The following is a 17,022-nucleotide window of genomic DNA, read 5'->3' as shown; positions in this document are numbered from 1 at the left end:
CCTCACCTTAGTGGATGATTGCTCTAGATTTGTTTGGACCTTTTTGATGCAAAACAAATCTGATGCTGGAGTAATACTGCCTCAATTCTTTAATACAGTTCTCACTCAATTTGGGAAGAATATCAAAGACATTCGGTGTGATAACGCACCTGAATTCAATATCCCTTCCCTATAGGCCTCTTTTGGTACTGTCATACAACACTCATGTGTTGAGACTTCTCAACAAAATGCCAGGGTAGAGAGGAAACACCAGCACTTATTAAATGTTGCTCGGAGTCTGCTTTTCCAATCTTTGTTGCCTATTCAATTTTTGGGGGATTGCATTCTTAGTGCCTCTTACCTCATAAACAGAATCCCTTCTTCTGTTTTACCAAACAGTTCAACCCCTTTTGAAGTCCTTTTCTAGAAAGCACCATCTTACTCACACTTAGGAGTGATAGGGTGTCTGTGCTATGCCTCAACCCTTCAAAGAGGCAGAGACAAATTCTCTCCTAGAGCAACTAAGTGCATTCTACTCGGATATCCTTCAGACTTCAAAGGATATAAGCTGTTGGATTTGATGAATATGCAAGAATTCATTGTAGTCTTCCATGAAGATGTTTTTCCTCTCTCATACTTAACTCCATCTCATTTTCCAAATTCTCCAGAAATGGCAGAAATGAATCTCTGCTTACTTCACTCTATCCAAACTTTCTCCTGAGTATCTCAAATACATTATCCTCATGTCTGCCATTTATGAGCCCACTACATCTAACCAAGCCTCACAATACCTTGAGTGGCAGCAAGCTATACAAGATGAGCTTTCTACATTTGCTAGAATTGAGACCTGGTTTGTTACTGTCCTGCCACTCGGGAAAATACCTATTGATTGCAAATGGGTCTACAAAGTCAAGTATAATCCTGATGCGTCAGTTGAAAGATATAAAGCAAGACTTTTGGCCAAGGGCTTCACTCAACTAGAAGGTGTAGACTTCCTAGACACCTTTTCTCCTGTGGCTAAACTGACTACAGTCAAGCTTTTGTTGGCTCTTGCTGCAATACATGGGTGGTCACTATCTCACCTTGATATAAACAATGCTTTCATTTATGGAGATCTGGAGGAAGATATATACATGACCTTTCCACCAGGCTATAAAGTGGACTGACAGATTGTTGAAGGGGCAACTCCTCAATCAACACTAGTTTGCAAGTTAAAGAAGTCTCTCTATGGCTTAAAGCAAGCTTCTAGGCAATGGTACTTAAAATTTTCAGAGGTCTTGAAAGGCTTTGGTCTGCAACAGTCTGCATCAGACCATTCATTCTTTTTCAAGAATGATCACACTGGTTTCTTTGGCATTGTTGTATATGTTGATGACATCTTAGTAGCCACAACTGATCCTGAAATGACAGAGAACTTCAAGAGCTTCCTATCACAACACTTTAAATTCGAAGATTTGGGAGTTCCTAAATACTTTCTTGGAGTTGAAATAGCAAGAAACAAGAAAGGAATTCTGATATGTCATGGACTTGCTGAGAGACACTGGAATGCTAGGATGCAAGCCTTCAGCAGTACCTATGGATCCATTAAAGAAACTGAGAATGGATTCAGGAAAACCCATGGAAGATGCATCAAAGTATAGAAGACTCATTGGCAGATTGCTATACTTGTGCATCACTAGGCCGGATGTAACATTTGATGTCCATAAATTGACCCAATATGTATCCAATCCTGCTGATGAACATTGGGAAGCTGCAGAAAAGATTTTGAGATATTTAAAGGGATCTCTAGGCCAAGGATTATTCTACTCAAGTAACTGCAAACTCAACCTCAGTATCTTCTCTGATGCAGATTGGGCATCATGTCAAGACACAAGAATATTAATGACAGGATATTGCTTGTATCTTGGGAGCTCTTTGATATCTTGGAAGGCCAAGAAGCAGAATACTATCTCTAGATCATCAGCAGAAGCTGAGTATAGAGCAATGGCACAAGCAACATGTGAGGTAGTATGGTCTATAGCTTTACTTGCTGATTTTGGGATCAAAGTGGAGAAGGTTGTACCCCTATACTGTGACAATCAATCAGCTATATACATCTGCTCCAATCCAGTATTCCATGAGAGGACAAAGCACATTGAGATAGATTGCCACACTGTGAGGGAAAAGTTCTTGGAAGGAGTTATTAAGCCTTTACACATTAGAAACAACTTGCAAGTTGCTGATATCTTCACTAAGCCCTTGGGACCAATGACATTCCATTCTATACTCAACAAGATGAATTTTGAGAGCCTCTACAATCCATCTTGAAGGGGCATGTGAAAGTTAAAGAATGGAGAAACAAGAAGAAAGACTTCATGGATGAAGAGTAAAGTGAACAGTGATTCTGCATGCTCATGCATGGGATAAAATGGACGTGGAGTTTGGTTGTTGTGAATCATGCGAGTGCTGACTCACCATCTAGTCAGCATCGGGTTGGTTAGGAAGTTTGTTAGAAGTTAGTAACTCCATCAAAAATATCTTGTGTTAGTATAGATAGCTAGCTTGAGAGCTTTTATAATTTGATCGAAGTTTCATGAATAAAATCTCTCTTTCTCTCAATCCTTGTTATCAAATGGATCGTATGAATCCAGTTTTATGAATTTCACATGAATGAGAGACGGGGTCCACGGGGGAGCTTTCTAATGATACCATATTCTTTTTATTTTTCATTTTCATTTTCATTTTCATTTTCATTTTCATGATTATATTTCTCAACCTCCTGTTCACCAAATTAATGGTAAACATTAATAAGTAGAAGTCGGTGCAACTCTCCTGTTTTGTTATTTTTATACTTCCAACTATAGAAAGTACAATAATGAATTCAATGACATCAACACAAACCTACATACATTGATTAATAGATTCATTTAGCTAGCAACAGATAATCCTTCGAGCGTCCACCACGCTGTCCCCCCACCGTCCCTTAAACTACTATTTGAGGGCCTAACTGTACTTTATTCCTCCATCCCTTAACTAAGGGATGAAACCTGCAACGCTCCGTTCATTAACCGTCCCTTATTCCGTCCTTTAAATTACTATTCATTCAATTTCATTTTTTATTTTTTTCCCAACACAATTCAATTAAAACAAGCACACTTCATTAAAATTAAAATAACATTACAACATAAAATAAAAATACAACTTAAAAATTTAAAAAAAATATAATTAAAATCTTAAAAAATAAAAATGACATAATTTAAAATACAATTTTATATGGACATCCTTGAATGTTTTATGTTTCGCTTTCGATGTGGGACAAAATCATTCTTGGATGTCTCTATAAAAGAGAAACAACCAAGAATGATTTTGTCTCACATCGAAAGTGGAACATAAAATATTCAAGGTTGTCTCTATAAAAGAGAAGCAACCAAGAATGACTTTGTCTCACATCGAAAGTGGAACATAAAACATTCAAGGTTGTCTTTATATAAGAGAAGCAACCAAGAATGAGTTTCATAAATTCGCAAGCCCATCAAATATATGTGGGCTATTACGAATTTCTTGTATTTAGAAAAATTGTTTTTAAATATAAAAACAATTTTTATAAATAAAAAGTATTTTTTTAAAAATTCGATTTTTTTTTAAAAAATTAATATATTGCGTCAGCGTGACGACGCCCACTCTCGGGCCGGCGAGTGGGCGTCACGCACGATGCCGGGTCGCGCCACGTCGCCTAGGCGCGTGGCGAGACGGCCCGTCGCTTGTCTCGGTGACACGGGACGCGGGACGGGGCGTGGGACAGGACGGGACGGGACGGAGAGCTGCAACGCGTCGCGCGACGAACCCGTCTCTCCGGGACGGATCGCGGGACGCCGGCGCGACGCGTAGTGGATGCTCTTAGCTAATCATATTATCAATTAATTCACTAACGACCAATTAATATCGATCGTAGAATATTACATCAATCACTGTCCAACTTCCCAACCAATCTCACTCATGCAAGATTATATTTCGAATATATATTGAACGTGCACCTTTTAAACTACCCACTTGCATAATATCTCCTTTCAGAATAATTTATTATCAAACCTACGATTTACGATTCGATCTTAATCTTGACTTACTAGGAACATATCTGCCTACTCTTCACTAAAAAATTATTCAAGAAAGGGAAAGTGCAAAAAAGCGTCAAAAAGTATTCGCAGATTTTTTTTGGTTGGCTAATGATTGCAACACATATATTACGAAATTCATTATAAAATCAACTTAAAAACCTCAACTTGATGTAAATAAAAACATTTATTCATTAAAACAAAAAACATAAACAAAAACAAAAACAAAAACAAAAAAAAGGGTAGAGTCGCATATTCATAATAAGCTCTTCAGTTTAGAATGTCCATGGTGGTGTGAAACAGTCACGTTATAGCTACGCCACAGCCATAAAAATATTTTCACAGCCACAAAAGCTTGTCCAACACGCCATAATCACGTCACAACCACAAATCACATTATTTAATCAATTATTGGTATATTTTAATTGGATTGGAATAAAAGTGAGAGAATTTGGTGTATTTATAGAAAATAATTAAAATTAATAATAAAAACCACTCTTTAATTTACTGATCATCATGACTAAAAAAAAGATATCCATATCATGCTTCTAGTAATTTTTAATCACGTCACTATCATTTTTAGCAGTATTGCCGTACTGGCAATCATATCTCATTTATAATACACCATCCGTTCCCTCATAGTTGAGGTGAAATTTTTCGGCACAGAATTAAAAAAAAAGATGTTGAGTGTGTTAAATAAATAGATAAAAAAGTAAGAAAGAGAAAAAAGTAGAGAATAAAGTAAAAAGTAAATAAGAGCACCTTGCAGTGGTGACCTCTCTCTGGAGCCCATTTTAGAGTCTATCTCCCGCAATGAGAGCCCACCCCAGAGCCTATCTCAGAGCTCATCTCATTTCCACATCATTACTATTTTAATTTATTTTTTATATCAATGTCTAAATAATTTATTGTAATAATACATGAATAAATTAATTCTTCGATGTATTACAATATTGGAAAAAAGAAACAATAAGGAGCAAATTTTAAAAAAATTACAATATTGAAAGACATTCTAGTGAGGGAAAAATGTGAGTAGAGAAGGATGTGGTCTGTGAAATGAATGAGATTGTGAGGTATTTATAAGAGAAGAAATTTAATTTAAAATAAAAATAAAAATTTAACGGCCTCAGCTCCCCGCAATGGGAGCCGATGGCAGGGCCTATGAAAAGCCGATCACCCATCGGCTGAGGCGCTGGAGCCGCCCTGGGTGGGAGGCGATTGGAGGTGTTCATCGGCTCCCACTCCACAATGGGAGCCGGTGGGAGCCGATGTGGTAATCGATCGGTCACCACTGCTAATGCTCTAAAGTGGAGAGAATAAAGTAAGAAAGAGAAAAAAAAATTATTATATTTAAATGACTCAACTACGAAGGAAATTCCTAAAATTGAAAAATGACTCTACTATAAACGAACGAAGGGAGTATAACGTAATAACAAATGAAATATAGTTGAATTTTGCTGCTGGTGGAAAAACAATTTAATAACTATTTAAGTTATATTCAAAATTCATGGAAAAAACAATTTTTGAGAATTTCATACTACTATTAAACGCCAATATCCCAAACATTTATTAAACAAAAACAAAAACAAAATACAAAATACAAAATACAAAATACAAAATACAAAATACAAAATACAAAAAAAGGGGTAGACTAGAGAGCCGCATATTCACAATAACCTCTTCAGTTTACTGATCATCATGACTCAAAAAAGAAAAAAGAAAAAAGAAAAAAAGAAAAAAGAAAAAAGAAAAAAGAAAATCAGATAAGAGAATCCAAATGTTCCCTAAAAACATGAAGCATGTTAGCAAAGGTGACAATCCCTCCGACGCTGCAATCGTCTTCCATCACCCACACGTAGTTCACGCGCCACGTGATCGCCTGAATCATCACCGCCACCAGCGAGCTCCCGCGGTGGCACACCACCGCCTCCGCCCGCCTCCCCATCCCCATCCGCGCATTGCTTGTTGCCGCCGCCATGATCTCCTTCACCATCCCTTTCAGCTTCCTCCCCTTCAATTTCTCCTCCACAGCCCTCACCATCTCCTCCGTCGGCCCGCCGCAGTCCACGTACGCCATCAGATCCCCCACCGAGAGCGTCAGCACGGCCGCCGCCGCCGTCTCGTCGCAGCACGACAGCGCCAGTGGGGAGATCTCCCCGATCAGTCCCCCCTCCTCGTCCACCACCGCCACCGACGTCTGCTCCGCTAACGACCGCGAGATCGCTCCGATTGCGGAGGCAGCGGCGCGATTGTACTCGACGGAGAGGAAATCGGGGGTGATTACACCTAGGGTTTCGATTGGCAGCGTCGCGATGGGGGAGAAGAGGCCAATTGAGCTCAGGAGGAACCTCACCACATCCTCCTGCGTCAACCAGCAGAATTCCTGGCCGTTGTGGATCGTAGTTGATGACGATCTCTTCCTCCTCGAACTCGCAATGCTGCTCCGTATCGGCACCACCAGATTCTGAGCTCCTTCGATCATCAAATCAATCGCTTCCAGTAAGCTGCAAAACAGTACCAAATTAAGCTAGGGCTCAAAATTCAAATTCAAATTCAATTTAACTACCTAGCGGAGGGATCGATGTGAGTGACACGGGTAGCGGCGTGAGGGAGGAGGAGAGATAGGGGTTGGGTGAGGGAGGAGGCCGGAGAGGAGGCGTTCTCCTTTTTGCAGAGGTAGCAGATGATGTCGGCGATGCAGATTTTGGCGACGCAGAGGCAGGTGGAATCGAGATTGGGAATATTGTGGTCGCAGGTCCAGACGCTGAGGAAGGTGTCGGGGGAGGATTTGAGGGCGGCGAGGGCGGCGGCGATGGTGGCGGAGGAGGGGAGGGAGCGGAGAGGGGGCTTGCCGAGGCAGAGATCAGCCACCTGGTAAGCGGAAAAAGTGAAAGCCATGCAGAAAGAGAGGGGAGAAGGCGGATATATCGAGATTGAAGATGAAAGAGTGAGAGTGATTCAGAATTGAAGTGGAAGTGGTGATGATGGAGAAGTGGAAGGAGCTGCGTGTGTATTTATGGCGGCCTCGTGTGTACAACTACAAACACACGTTAATATATTATTATAATATCATGTAGAAATCCTAGTGCTGTCCAGCCTGTCGTGCGACAAACTTTCTGGACCCACATTTTTTTTACTTATGTTACTTTCTCTCCACGGCAGTATCTATTAAACCGTCTCATCTCTTACCTATTCATGAGCTCCATTATACTTTTCACTTCATCTCTTAACTAAGAAACAACACCTGCAACCCTCCATCTCTTAAGAAACAACACCTGCAACCCTCCATCTCTTATCCGTCTCTTAACCATCTCATCCCTTAAATATTCATTCAATTTCATTTTTTATTTTTATTTCCAACAAATTCAATTAATAAAAACACACTTCATTAAATAAAATAAAATTACAACTTAAAATCCTAAAAATTAAATTCGTGGCAAAATAAATAAAAAAAGACATAATTTAAAATACAAATTTATAGAAATTATAAAAACTACTCCACCGGCGAATCATCGTCGAAGGCGGTGGTGGTGCACCGAATGGAGGCGGAATACCAAGTTGTCCCGCCAGATACACAATGCCGGCATGATGGGCTTGATATTGGGCGGGCGTTGTCCGTGAAGTGTCCGCCATCATGGCGGTGAAGTACATGGACATTAGGGAGGAGGGCGGCCCTTGGGAACCCGCCTGGCTTGATTCGTCTCGGCCCCTCCTCCCTCTAGCCGCCTTCGCCGCCTTGGTCCCTTGCGGCCGACGGCGCACACGGGAGGACCCCCTGCATCGTCTGCCGTGCCCTCAACCTCCTGCGAGGCAACCTCTTGTGCGGCGCTGCCTGAACCGCCCCCACTAGACGAGTATTGGCCACCCGTCGTGTGCTTCGTGCGTTTCAAGGTCAAGCCCGTGCTGGACTGGACACCGCCGACCCACCTTTCGACGTCTTTGACGGCCTCCCAAACATCGACATGTTTGAATTCTTTGCCGTTGTCGTCGAAATAGACTCGCAAAGTCGATCTCGGAATGTCGACTCAAGTGGCTCCGCTTTGTTAATGAGCCGCTTCATTCTTGTAGACGCTGCAGAATTTTTTGACCTTTCTCTCGACTCGGTCAAAATGACTTCGGAGCATCTTCAATGTGCGGCGGCGGAACCCCTTCGGCTTAATCTCGTTGTAGGCCACAATGACCTTTTCCCAAAAGCACTTCCGGGATTGTTGATTCCCGACGATGGGATCGTACGAGACGCTAATCCAGGCGTTGTACAGAGCCATCGTGTCCTTGCGGCTATACGGATGACGGCCTACATTCTCCTCGTCCTCGGCCGCCTCTTCCTCTTCCTCCACGGCGTCGAATGCCCTGGAGCTTCCACCGCCTCGTCTTCCTTCCGGATTGGGTTCATCCGGATAATCCTCCCTAATTTAGGATAATCCCTGCGAATACCTCGGGGCGGAGGGACGAGCGTATGCATCCACATCAAAATGGGGTGGTTGGTACCCCGCCGGCGTCGACGAGCCTTGGGTGCCTGGCGTCGACGAACCGGATCCGGAACCACCCAAGACATTGTACATGCCTCCCAGTCGCCAAACGCGTTGATGTCAAACCCACCGAAGCCGCCAGAGTTTCCGACGCCGGACATTTTTTGATGAAAATTGGAGAGGTTAGATGAAAATTGGAGAGACAATGGAGATGATTTGGGAATAATAGATGTGTGTTTGTGTGTATAATGAGGATAAAATAAGAGTATTTATAGAGTAAAAAAAGAAAAATAAATAAAAAATAAAAAAACGGTCGAAAACAGTAACATTACCGTTTGAATTTTTATTTATTTATTTTATTAAATTCAAATTTAAAAAAAATGATTTATTGCATCAGCGTGACGAAGCCCACTCACGGGCCGCGCGAGTGGGCGTCACGCCTAGCGCCAGCGCGCGCCACGTCACGCGAGCGCGTGGCGAGGTGGCGCGCCAGCCGTCTCGGTAGGACAGGCATCTCGGCGGGACCGGGATGAGACGGGACGCTGCAATGCGTCTCGCTGCCGTCTCGTCTCGGAGGGACGAGATACGAGACACCCGCGCGGCACGTTGCGGGTGCTCTAAGGGTTTATAATTGAAAATATTAAATTAATATGCAAACAATCCGGTATATGGCTTGGATCGGGTAGAGTGGGACACATGGTTCAGAGCATCCTTAACCCTGGTCTGGATTCAGGCCCTAATCCCCTCCACGTCATCATTCCCCTAAATTTGAGTCCCAGAGCACAACTGCTCTAATCCTGCAGGCCCCAACCCGGGCCACAACTATAAATTGCACTATTCACAACTTCAACCTATTTTATTCGTAAATGCAATACGTTGACCAATTCAAACCGGGAAAATACATTGTTCAGTAGAAATTAAAATTACAAATCCTAGACAAAACAAATTAAAAATCCTAAAAAATAAAAATACAAGTCATACATTTTTTTAAAAAGGGTGCGAGAAGATAGGCGATCATCTCTTGGTGCAATTCGAGATCGAACTCCGACATTGTCAAGGTATCCCTCGATGTCCACTCCATCAGCTGGCTCATCCGCCAGGTAATACTCATCTCCGACATAGAGTCGGTGATCTTATCCAGAGACTGATTGGATGGCGGTGGCGGAATAGCGGAGTAGCTCACAGTTGCCTTCCCCTTCGCTTTCCTCTTTGCCGTCTTTATTCCTATCGGACGGCTTTGAGTGCTAGGGGATGAGAGGAAGACGTCGTCGTTTGTCACGTTGAGGTCAATCGCCGGACCTCCTTCGCTCGAAGAGTAGTGTCCGGCGGTGGAAACTTTGGTTCTCTTCGGCGCCCCACTTGCTGCCGGTGTACTTCGGGCTCTTCTCGAGAAGCTTCCAAACGTCGAAGTACTTGAAGTGCTTCTTCACGTCAGAGAAGAAATCCGCCTTGGCCTTCTCCACGAGGTCCATCTCGTTGTGCCCGCTCGGCCACATCCGGACTACGTTAGTCCACTTGCCATTCCACTTGTTCACATCTTTCTGGACCCGACCTCAATGCTTGCGTAGCTTCACATAGCTACGCTCGAACGACCCTCTGGGTCGACCAGCGTTGTACTTCTCCTCAATCCGTTCCCAGAACGCTTTGACGCTCTGCTGGTTGCCGATGATAGGATCCTCGGAGACGTCGATGAAGTTCATGGCCAGCCACAATGTCTCCTGCGGACTATACTTCTTCGGCCCCTCATCATCCACAACCTTGCCCTTGCCCCTCCCTACAGCGGGGGATGTCGCTGATTTCGTACTCATCAGTGCTAACTGGCGATGTTATTTCCATGTTGGTAGGCAACCTCGGACTAGGCGTTGTATTAGGGTCGGGCGACGGCGGCACGTACCAGTTGTTGGAGTTGACAAAATCGTCCATCTTTCGTTGATCGCTGTTAAACTAATCCATAGAAGCCGAAAATATTGTAATACAAGAGGATTGAAATTGAGAAAGTGTGGAAAAAATGGTGCACAAATGGAGTATATATAGGCAGTAAAACGAAAAAATATCAAATGTTGGGGACTTGCGGCCCGGCCCGGAAGATATCCAACGCCAGGCCGGGACTCATCTCGTGCGGCACGGCATAGTTTAACACATGCAGGCCAGACCCCGGGCGCGTCCCTGGGCTGCGACTGAGTCCCCGGGACCGGCCTGGGCCGCAAATTCATCACCTCCATCATGCGGGGGCCGCGGGCCGGGACCCAGGTGCTGTCCGGCCCGCGACGTTAAGGATGCTCTCAGGACCAGAATGACCATATTCGAGTCAGGTTTAGAATGACTCGAATGCGTTCCTAATATAATCTGCAGTTTGAAATGAGCTATCTTTATTCAACAAATCTAGGTAACCAATCAAAAACTATTTTATTTGAAAAAATAAGTTTATTTATGCATTTAATTAAAATATATGGATGCATATATAGTACATGGAAAATGCATAATACTATGGTCATATATTTATGATTTGTGTATATTTTTTTTACTTTTTTGGAAACCATAAATGTAATTAGTGCATACTTTAATTCAAAATTTAAAAACAATAGAAAGGAAATTCAAATATAAAAATAAAAAAATGAGGTTAAAGGCTAATAAGTCTTTTTAACTTGTCCATTTACTACATTTATTGTTTTAATATATAATTAATTCATCAAATTATTAACCTTATTTTGGTTGTACAAAATTTGGTTGTTTATCATCACTCATCTCTATTAGGCCGTAAAAATGATAGTCTCTCTATCTCATAGAAATTGATCATTTTAGATTAGACACGAGCTTTAATGTGTAAATGGTAAATTAAAAGATAATGAGGAAAAAATATTTAAACTTATGTAGTGTGTAGTGGGCCCAAAAATTATAGAATAAAAGAGAATGACAAAAAGATTGTCATAAATAGATACTTCCCCCGTTCCATAGTAGTAGAGTTATTTTGTCATTTTGGTACATTCCACAGTAGTATAGTTATTTCCTTTTTAGTAAAAAGTCAACACATTTCTTATCAATTACTTTTATCTCTTTCTTACTTTTTTCTCTCTACTTTTTCATCTCTCATACTTTATTATTTTTTTATTTAATACATTACACATATTTTTCTTAATCTCCGTGTCAAAAAGAAATGTCTCTACTACAATGGAACGAAGGGAGTACTAACTATTTTTATAAGACAAAAGAAAAATGATATAGGATGACATATTTCTATAGGATAAAGGAAGTAGAAGTTAAATATACTACTCAATATAAGTGTTTTCCAATCCCACATAGTCTGAGACTCTTTTAGAATGATCTAAAATGAGATTTGTATGGTTTGATTCAAAATAGATAATATTAAACTAATATGCTATTAATGATCCGAACATGTTAGATAAGATTTAATTTTACAGTTTTTTAATCGGATATATTTGACTAATTTATAAATAGTGGGTATGAATTAGTTTTGGTATGTGATTTTAGTTTTTAAAAAAAACTAATTTTTGAAAATATCAGATTAATTAATTAATTAATTAATTAATTTTGAATTATCTCGGCACCTTAGCAATTACAGAAGGCAAAAGGAAACAACCAGAATGTTTATATTTTCGGACGTGCTTTCAAGTGTGTAATCAAATATTGGTTGAGTGATATTATTTGATTTATATAATCTTAAATTATGGTTATATTTTACGCGTTACCAAAATCCTTCAAATTTGTATAATTTTGACTCCACCCACTTGGCCTTGTCCTACACCGTTGTAGTTTAGTGAGGAGATGTGAGTGTGAATTTAATTATATGAATAAATTATTAATTTTGTGTAACATGTCATGCCAAATAACGTTTAGTGCCTTACATATGTCCATAATTTTATTGTTACATAGATAAGAAATATCCGAGTAGCATTAAATTGATTCCAAAAAGCATAATAATGCGAACTCGCCCTTTAAAAGAAGAAGAAGAATTAATATGGAGTAGTAAAATGTTTATCACGTTTAAAATTGACATTTGACTTTCTCATACATGCATTAATATGATATCCATAAAATTGTGTTTAATTAAAGTTTTCACCAATCCCAACACATAAAATATTTATCATGTGAAAACGAACCGCTAGTTTGGTTGTCACTGATGCAACAACCAAGTTTTGAATAAGAATTGCACCAACTCATCACAAACTTTAAATTCTTTAAATACTAGTACTTAGTATACTATATGGAGTATCAATTTGTGTCTTTGACCGATCAAGAAATGCTTTTGTATGGTAATTTAGAAATAGTTTTCGGACATTTTTAGTGTTATAAAAAAACAGTTGATGAAATTTATTGCAGATATAGCAAAAGCACATGCCACATCCAAATAAGTAAATCAAATGTTAAATAGATTCAAATATGATGATTTTCAACTGAAATACTGCTGCTAAAGGATAGAAATCCATCCTAAAACCAATTGGTGATAAGAGGAGAGGCTCATGAAACTTATATACTAGTTTCAGTTTTCTCTTGACATCGACGTGGGACAGTTATATGTTATATTTTTAGTTTCAATTGTCAACACCCTCCCTCAAACCCTTCAAGGTGAATCTTGGAGGGGTTGGACTTTTTTATGATCGATTGGACAATCAGCCCAATTTTTTTTTCAATCGGTTGGACCACTGACCCAAATTTTCAGCCCAGTTATATTGCTGGGTCAGTCATTTTTTCGGTTTTAGCCCAGATATACTGATGGGTCAGTTAAATTTGACCCACAGTCGGCGACCCGTTCTGATACCAAGATAGAAATCCATGGGTTCCATCCTAAAACCAATTGGTGATAAGAGGAGAGACCCATGAGACTTATATACTAGTTTCAGTTTTCTCTTGACACCGATGTGGGACAGTTATATGTTATATTTTTAGTTTCAATTGTCAACACCTGGTATCAGAGCATGCCAAGATTGAAGCAATTACCAAAGAAGAAGGCCGAAATTAAGGGAGAAAGATATGAAATTGATATGTAAACACAATCTTAGAATAGATTGATTTCACAGTGATTACATTCCAAAATTAATTTGTATTCCTCCCTACATATAGGGAAGAACCGATTGTAACAAGAATCATAAAAAGAAATACAATTCTTATCTCCCAAAAGCTTCTGATATGCATCGCCTTTTCAAGTCTCTCGATTACCATCGTTAAGATGATATCAAAGCATGTTCGGGACTCAGAACAGATTCATCACCGTCCCGGGCATACCTTTCCCGACCTTTCCTAGAACCCTTGCAAAACCCACCAAGATGTCAGAATTTGACACAAAGCCGAACCCAAAGGAAACTTCCAACTATCCAATGTGAAATCAATCACAAAGCTTGCTGCACAATTTGTGACTTCAATTACAGAGCTTACTGCACATTTTGTTGAATTTGTGAAATGGCAAAACAGCCAACAATCAAAGCCATCAAACCAAAACCAACCAAGCCAAATCTCCCCTAAACCAGAGTTGTTTGGGGAAGTTCACCTACAATCCAGGATAAATGGAGACAATTGCTCCTTTTGGGCAAATATGATGGAGCACGCTATCGGAGGAGAGGGCCGAAACGGCGGAGGCCGAGGAGGCGGAAGAGCCGCAGCGGCCGCCGCACATGACCACGCCACCAACACCGATCCTCCGGCGGGCAGCAGCAGTGGCGGCGGCATCCCCGATAGCGGCGACGAAGGGTTACCCGGTGAAGCTAAGGTTCCAGCGGCCGCCGCACATGACCACGCCACCAACACCGATCCTCCGGCGGGCGGCAGCAGTGGCGGCGGCGAAGGGGCACCCGGTGAAGCTAGGGTTCCCAAGGCAGAATTGAGGGAGGCGGCCTGAGTACCGAATCGCAAGCATACATATGCCCAACTCTTCAAAATTCAAAGACTACCTCCCATAAATCCTAAATACAATAACCGACCCCAGCCATAAAAGGCCATTCAGAATATACCTCAAAAATCGCAAATACTCCAAATTAACCACCCCCCCCGCCCCCGCCCCCGCCCCCGAAATTATCTATCCAATTATCTAAAATAAACAAATTATTTAATCCTTAATAAGACATGAAAAATAAATTCAAATTATTTCCTTGTTCAAGATTAGGAAGAGATATTTTATTATTTAATGTATTCATACATATCTATCCTTATTAGCATCTTAGATATATAAATTTTAGGAAACTATTAAATTATTCTCATCCATATCATCTAGGAATAAAATAATCATTATTTATTTCCACAGATATAAATAATAATAAAAATATTCCTTAAATCTAAATAAATATTAGGAAACTATTAAATTATTCTCATCTATATCATCTAGGAATAAAATAATATTATTTATTTTCATAGATATAGATAATAATAAAAATATTCCTAAAATCTAGACAAATCTTCCAAAAAGATTTTATTTCCATTAAATAATAATATTTTAATGATATCTTTTAATAAAATAATCAAATAATCATTAAAATAATCCTTCATTGTTATCTCATCGCACGAACGATGAACGACGAAAATCCGACGAGTTTGTCGTCGGATCACGACGCATGAAGCGTCTCGGCCAGTAGCGCACGAGTGCGCACATGCTCTCGGCCGCCTGGCTAGACCACCGGCTCGTCGGTGTCTCGGCAGCTCTCAGCCAGCGAGACGCGCACAGGCGCATCAACTCTCGGCCAGCCGCTAAGTTCGTCTTGGTGTCGTGGCTCGTCGGGTCCCGCGACTCTCGGCCAGCAGCGCGCACGACTGCGGCGCTGCTCTCGGCCAGTTTCTATCGCCCGTGTCGTCCCTCCCGAGCCTGGATTCTCCTCTCGTCTCGGCACACGTCGCGCCTTATGGCGCACACGTCTTGGCCACGACTGGAGCTTCGTCTCGGGAAGCCTTCCGCCTAAGGTTGGCCTGGTGTCTCGCGGTGTCTCGGTGGTTCTCGGACGAACCACCACTCCGCGCCAGTCACCGCCACGTCGACCTCGACCCGGGTTCCGTCTGGTGTGTGTGGTCTCGGCCGGCGGCGCGCACGAGCCCCCACTCGTCTGCGCGTCGCCCCATGATCACGGCTTCCGGCTCCCACTGTCTCGACATCCCTACCTCGATCGCACGTGGTGCGTTCGAGCAATTCAAGTTCTTTGATTCGATAGTTCTTGAGTTCATCATGCATAAAATTAAACAAAAACACCAAGAACATGCTTCGCAATCAAGTAACACATGCATACATGGATTTCGCGAAATTTAAATCCAAATAATCAGAGCCAAAGACTAGCTCTGATACCAATTGAAGGGGTTGGCAGCGGAAGCGTGCGTGCAATATCCGATCACATGGATTTGATCTATTTAGCTGATTATTTAGACAAATTCATTCGCGCAATTTTCACATGTATCATGCTCATAACTTGAATTAAAACATGCTTTAGCATATAAAATCCCTAAAATATGCTTACTACGGAATTAGCCAATTTACCTCGTTGATTCAATCAAGAATCGATGATGGCTCACTCCGTCTCCACGTGAAGATCTTCAATACAAGACCTCAGATCTTCTGACTGGTGTCTCGGACAATACACCGATATTTGTGTGGGCAAATCTCACCAACGTATTAGGACTTGAATAACGAAGACAGAACTCAGCTCACAGAGGAAGGCAATTTTCGATTTCTCTCTCTCAAAGGAGTGGACGAAAATTTGTGAGTGGAAAAAGGTGTATTTTCTGTCTCCTTTATTCTCCTATTTATATAAGTCACATATTGGGCCCAATTAGGGATCTAAGGAAGAATTTGGATCAGGCCTCACCCAATTAGCTTTTTACTAATTAAATTGAACCCACAATTTAATATGAGCTTATATTGGAATATTACAAGCAGCCACTACAGAAGTAATATTGCACTGCCTTTCCAAATCCGAAATTACAAGTATTCCGGGTTTCCTTTATTCGCGTTCAATTTATTTCCTATGTTAAGATAGAAACATCCATTAATTAATTATTGTCTGCTATGGACTTTATTAATTAACATATTTTATTCTCCAAGAGTGGACTTAGCAAGAAACTCTTATTTATTATTCATAGAGTAATTAAACTCCAACTAGCTAGGTTCCGAATAATAAAACCTTGTTTCGAGCTCCTCTTGTGGATGTTATCAAACGAGACTCTTCTCGCGCACGTTTCAACATAATAGCAATCCTAGCACCTCTAGATAATGATCACCACTACCCAATATACCTGGATCGTTGGGTTACGAAAAACCCGCACCTTTGGTAAGTCAAAGTAGTGGACACTCAATATCGTATGCTCAATGCTAACGTACATTGATTAAGAAATTAATTATCAAGACCTCGTCTTTCAGTAGATAGCATAAAGACTCGTCTTGCTGTTAGATCCATTCAGTGCTATACCACACCAACGTCATCTTATTTCAATAAGGCTTAGAAATAATCGGACTGACATTGCAACCTTTCGCGATAGGTACTAGATTGTGAAAT

The 17,022-nt window shown here is 41.0% G+C and overlaps 1 protein-coding gene across 1 annotated transcript; it reads right to left on the bottom strand.

The window, feature by feature from the left end:
- Positions 1-5,613: 5,613 nt before the first annotated feature.
- On the bottom strand, positions 5,614-7,088 carry LOC121806246 (CBS domain-containing protein CBSX5-like). The gene is made up of 2 exons (XM_042206227.1): positions 6,637-7,088; positions 5,614-6,574 (listed from the first exon to the last, which is right to left on the bottom strand). Exons 1-2 carry the CDS (start codon positions 6,966-6,968, stop codon positions 5,830-5,832), a joined length of 1,077 nt encoding a protein of 358 aa, XP_042062161.1. The 5' UTR covers positions 6,969-7,088; the 3' UTR covers positions 5,614-5,829.
- Between the last annotated feature and the right edge of the window lie 9,934 nt (positions 7,089-17,022).

The sequence above is a fragment of the Salvia splendens genome, chromosome 6 (assembly GCF_004379255.2).
Source record: "Salvia splendens isolate huo1 chromosome 6, SspV2, whole genome shotgun sequence".
Classification (NCBI taxonomy): Eukaryota; Viridiplantae; Streptophyta; class Magnoliopsida; order Lamiales; family Lamiaceae; genus Salvia; species Salvia splendens.
The sequence above is the reverse complement of the archived record's forward strand: the minus strand, read 5'-3'. Positions and strand labels throughout refer to the sequence as shown.

Bases quoted from the DNA above. Each gene is read 5' to 3' on its own strand.
- LOC121806246 (XM_042206227.1), bottom strand. From the start codon at position 6,968: ATGGCTTTCACTTTTTCCGCTTACCAGGTGGCTGATCTCTGCCTCGGC. The intron at 6,575-6,636 runs GTAGTTAAATTG...ACTGTTTTGCAG, and splicing joins CACATCGATCCCTCCGCTAG to CTTACTGGAAGCGATTGATT.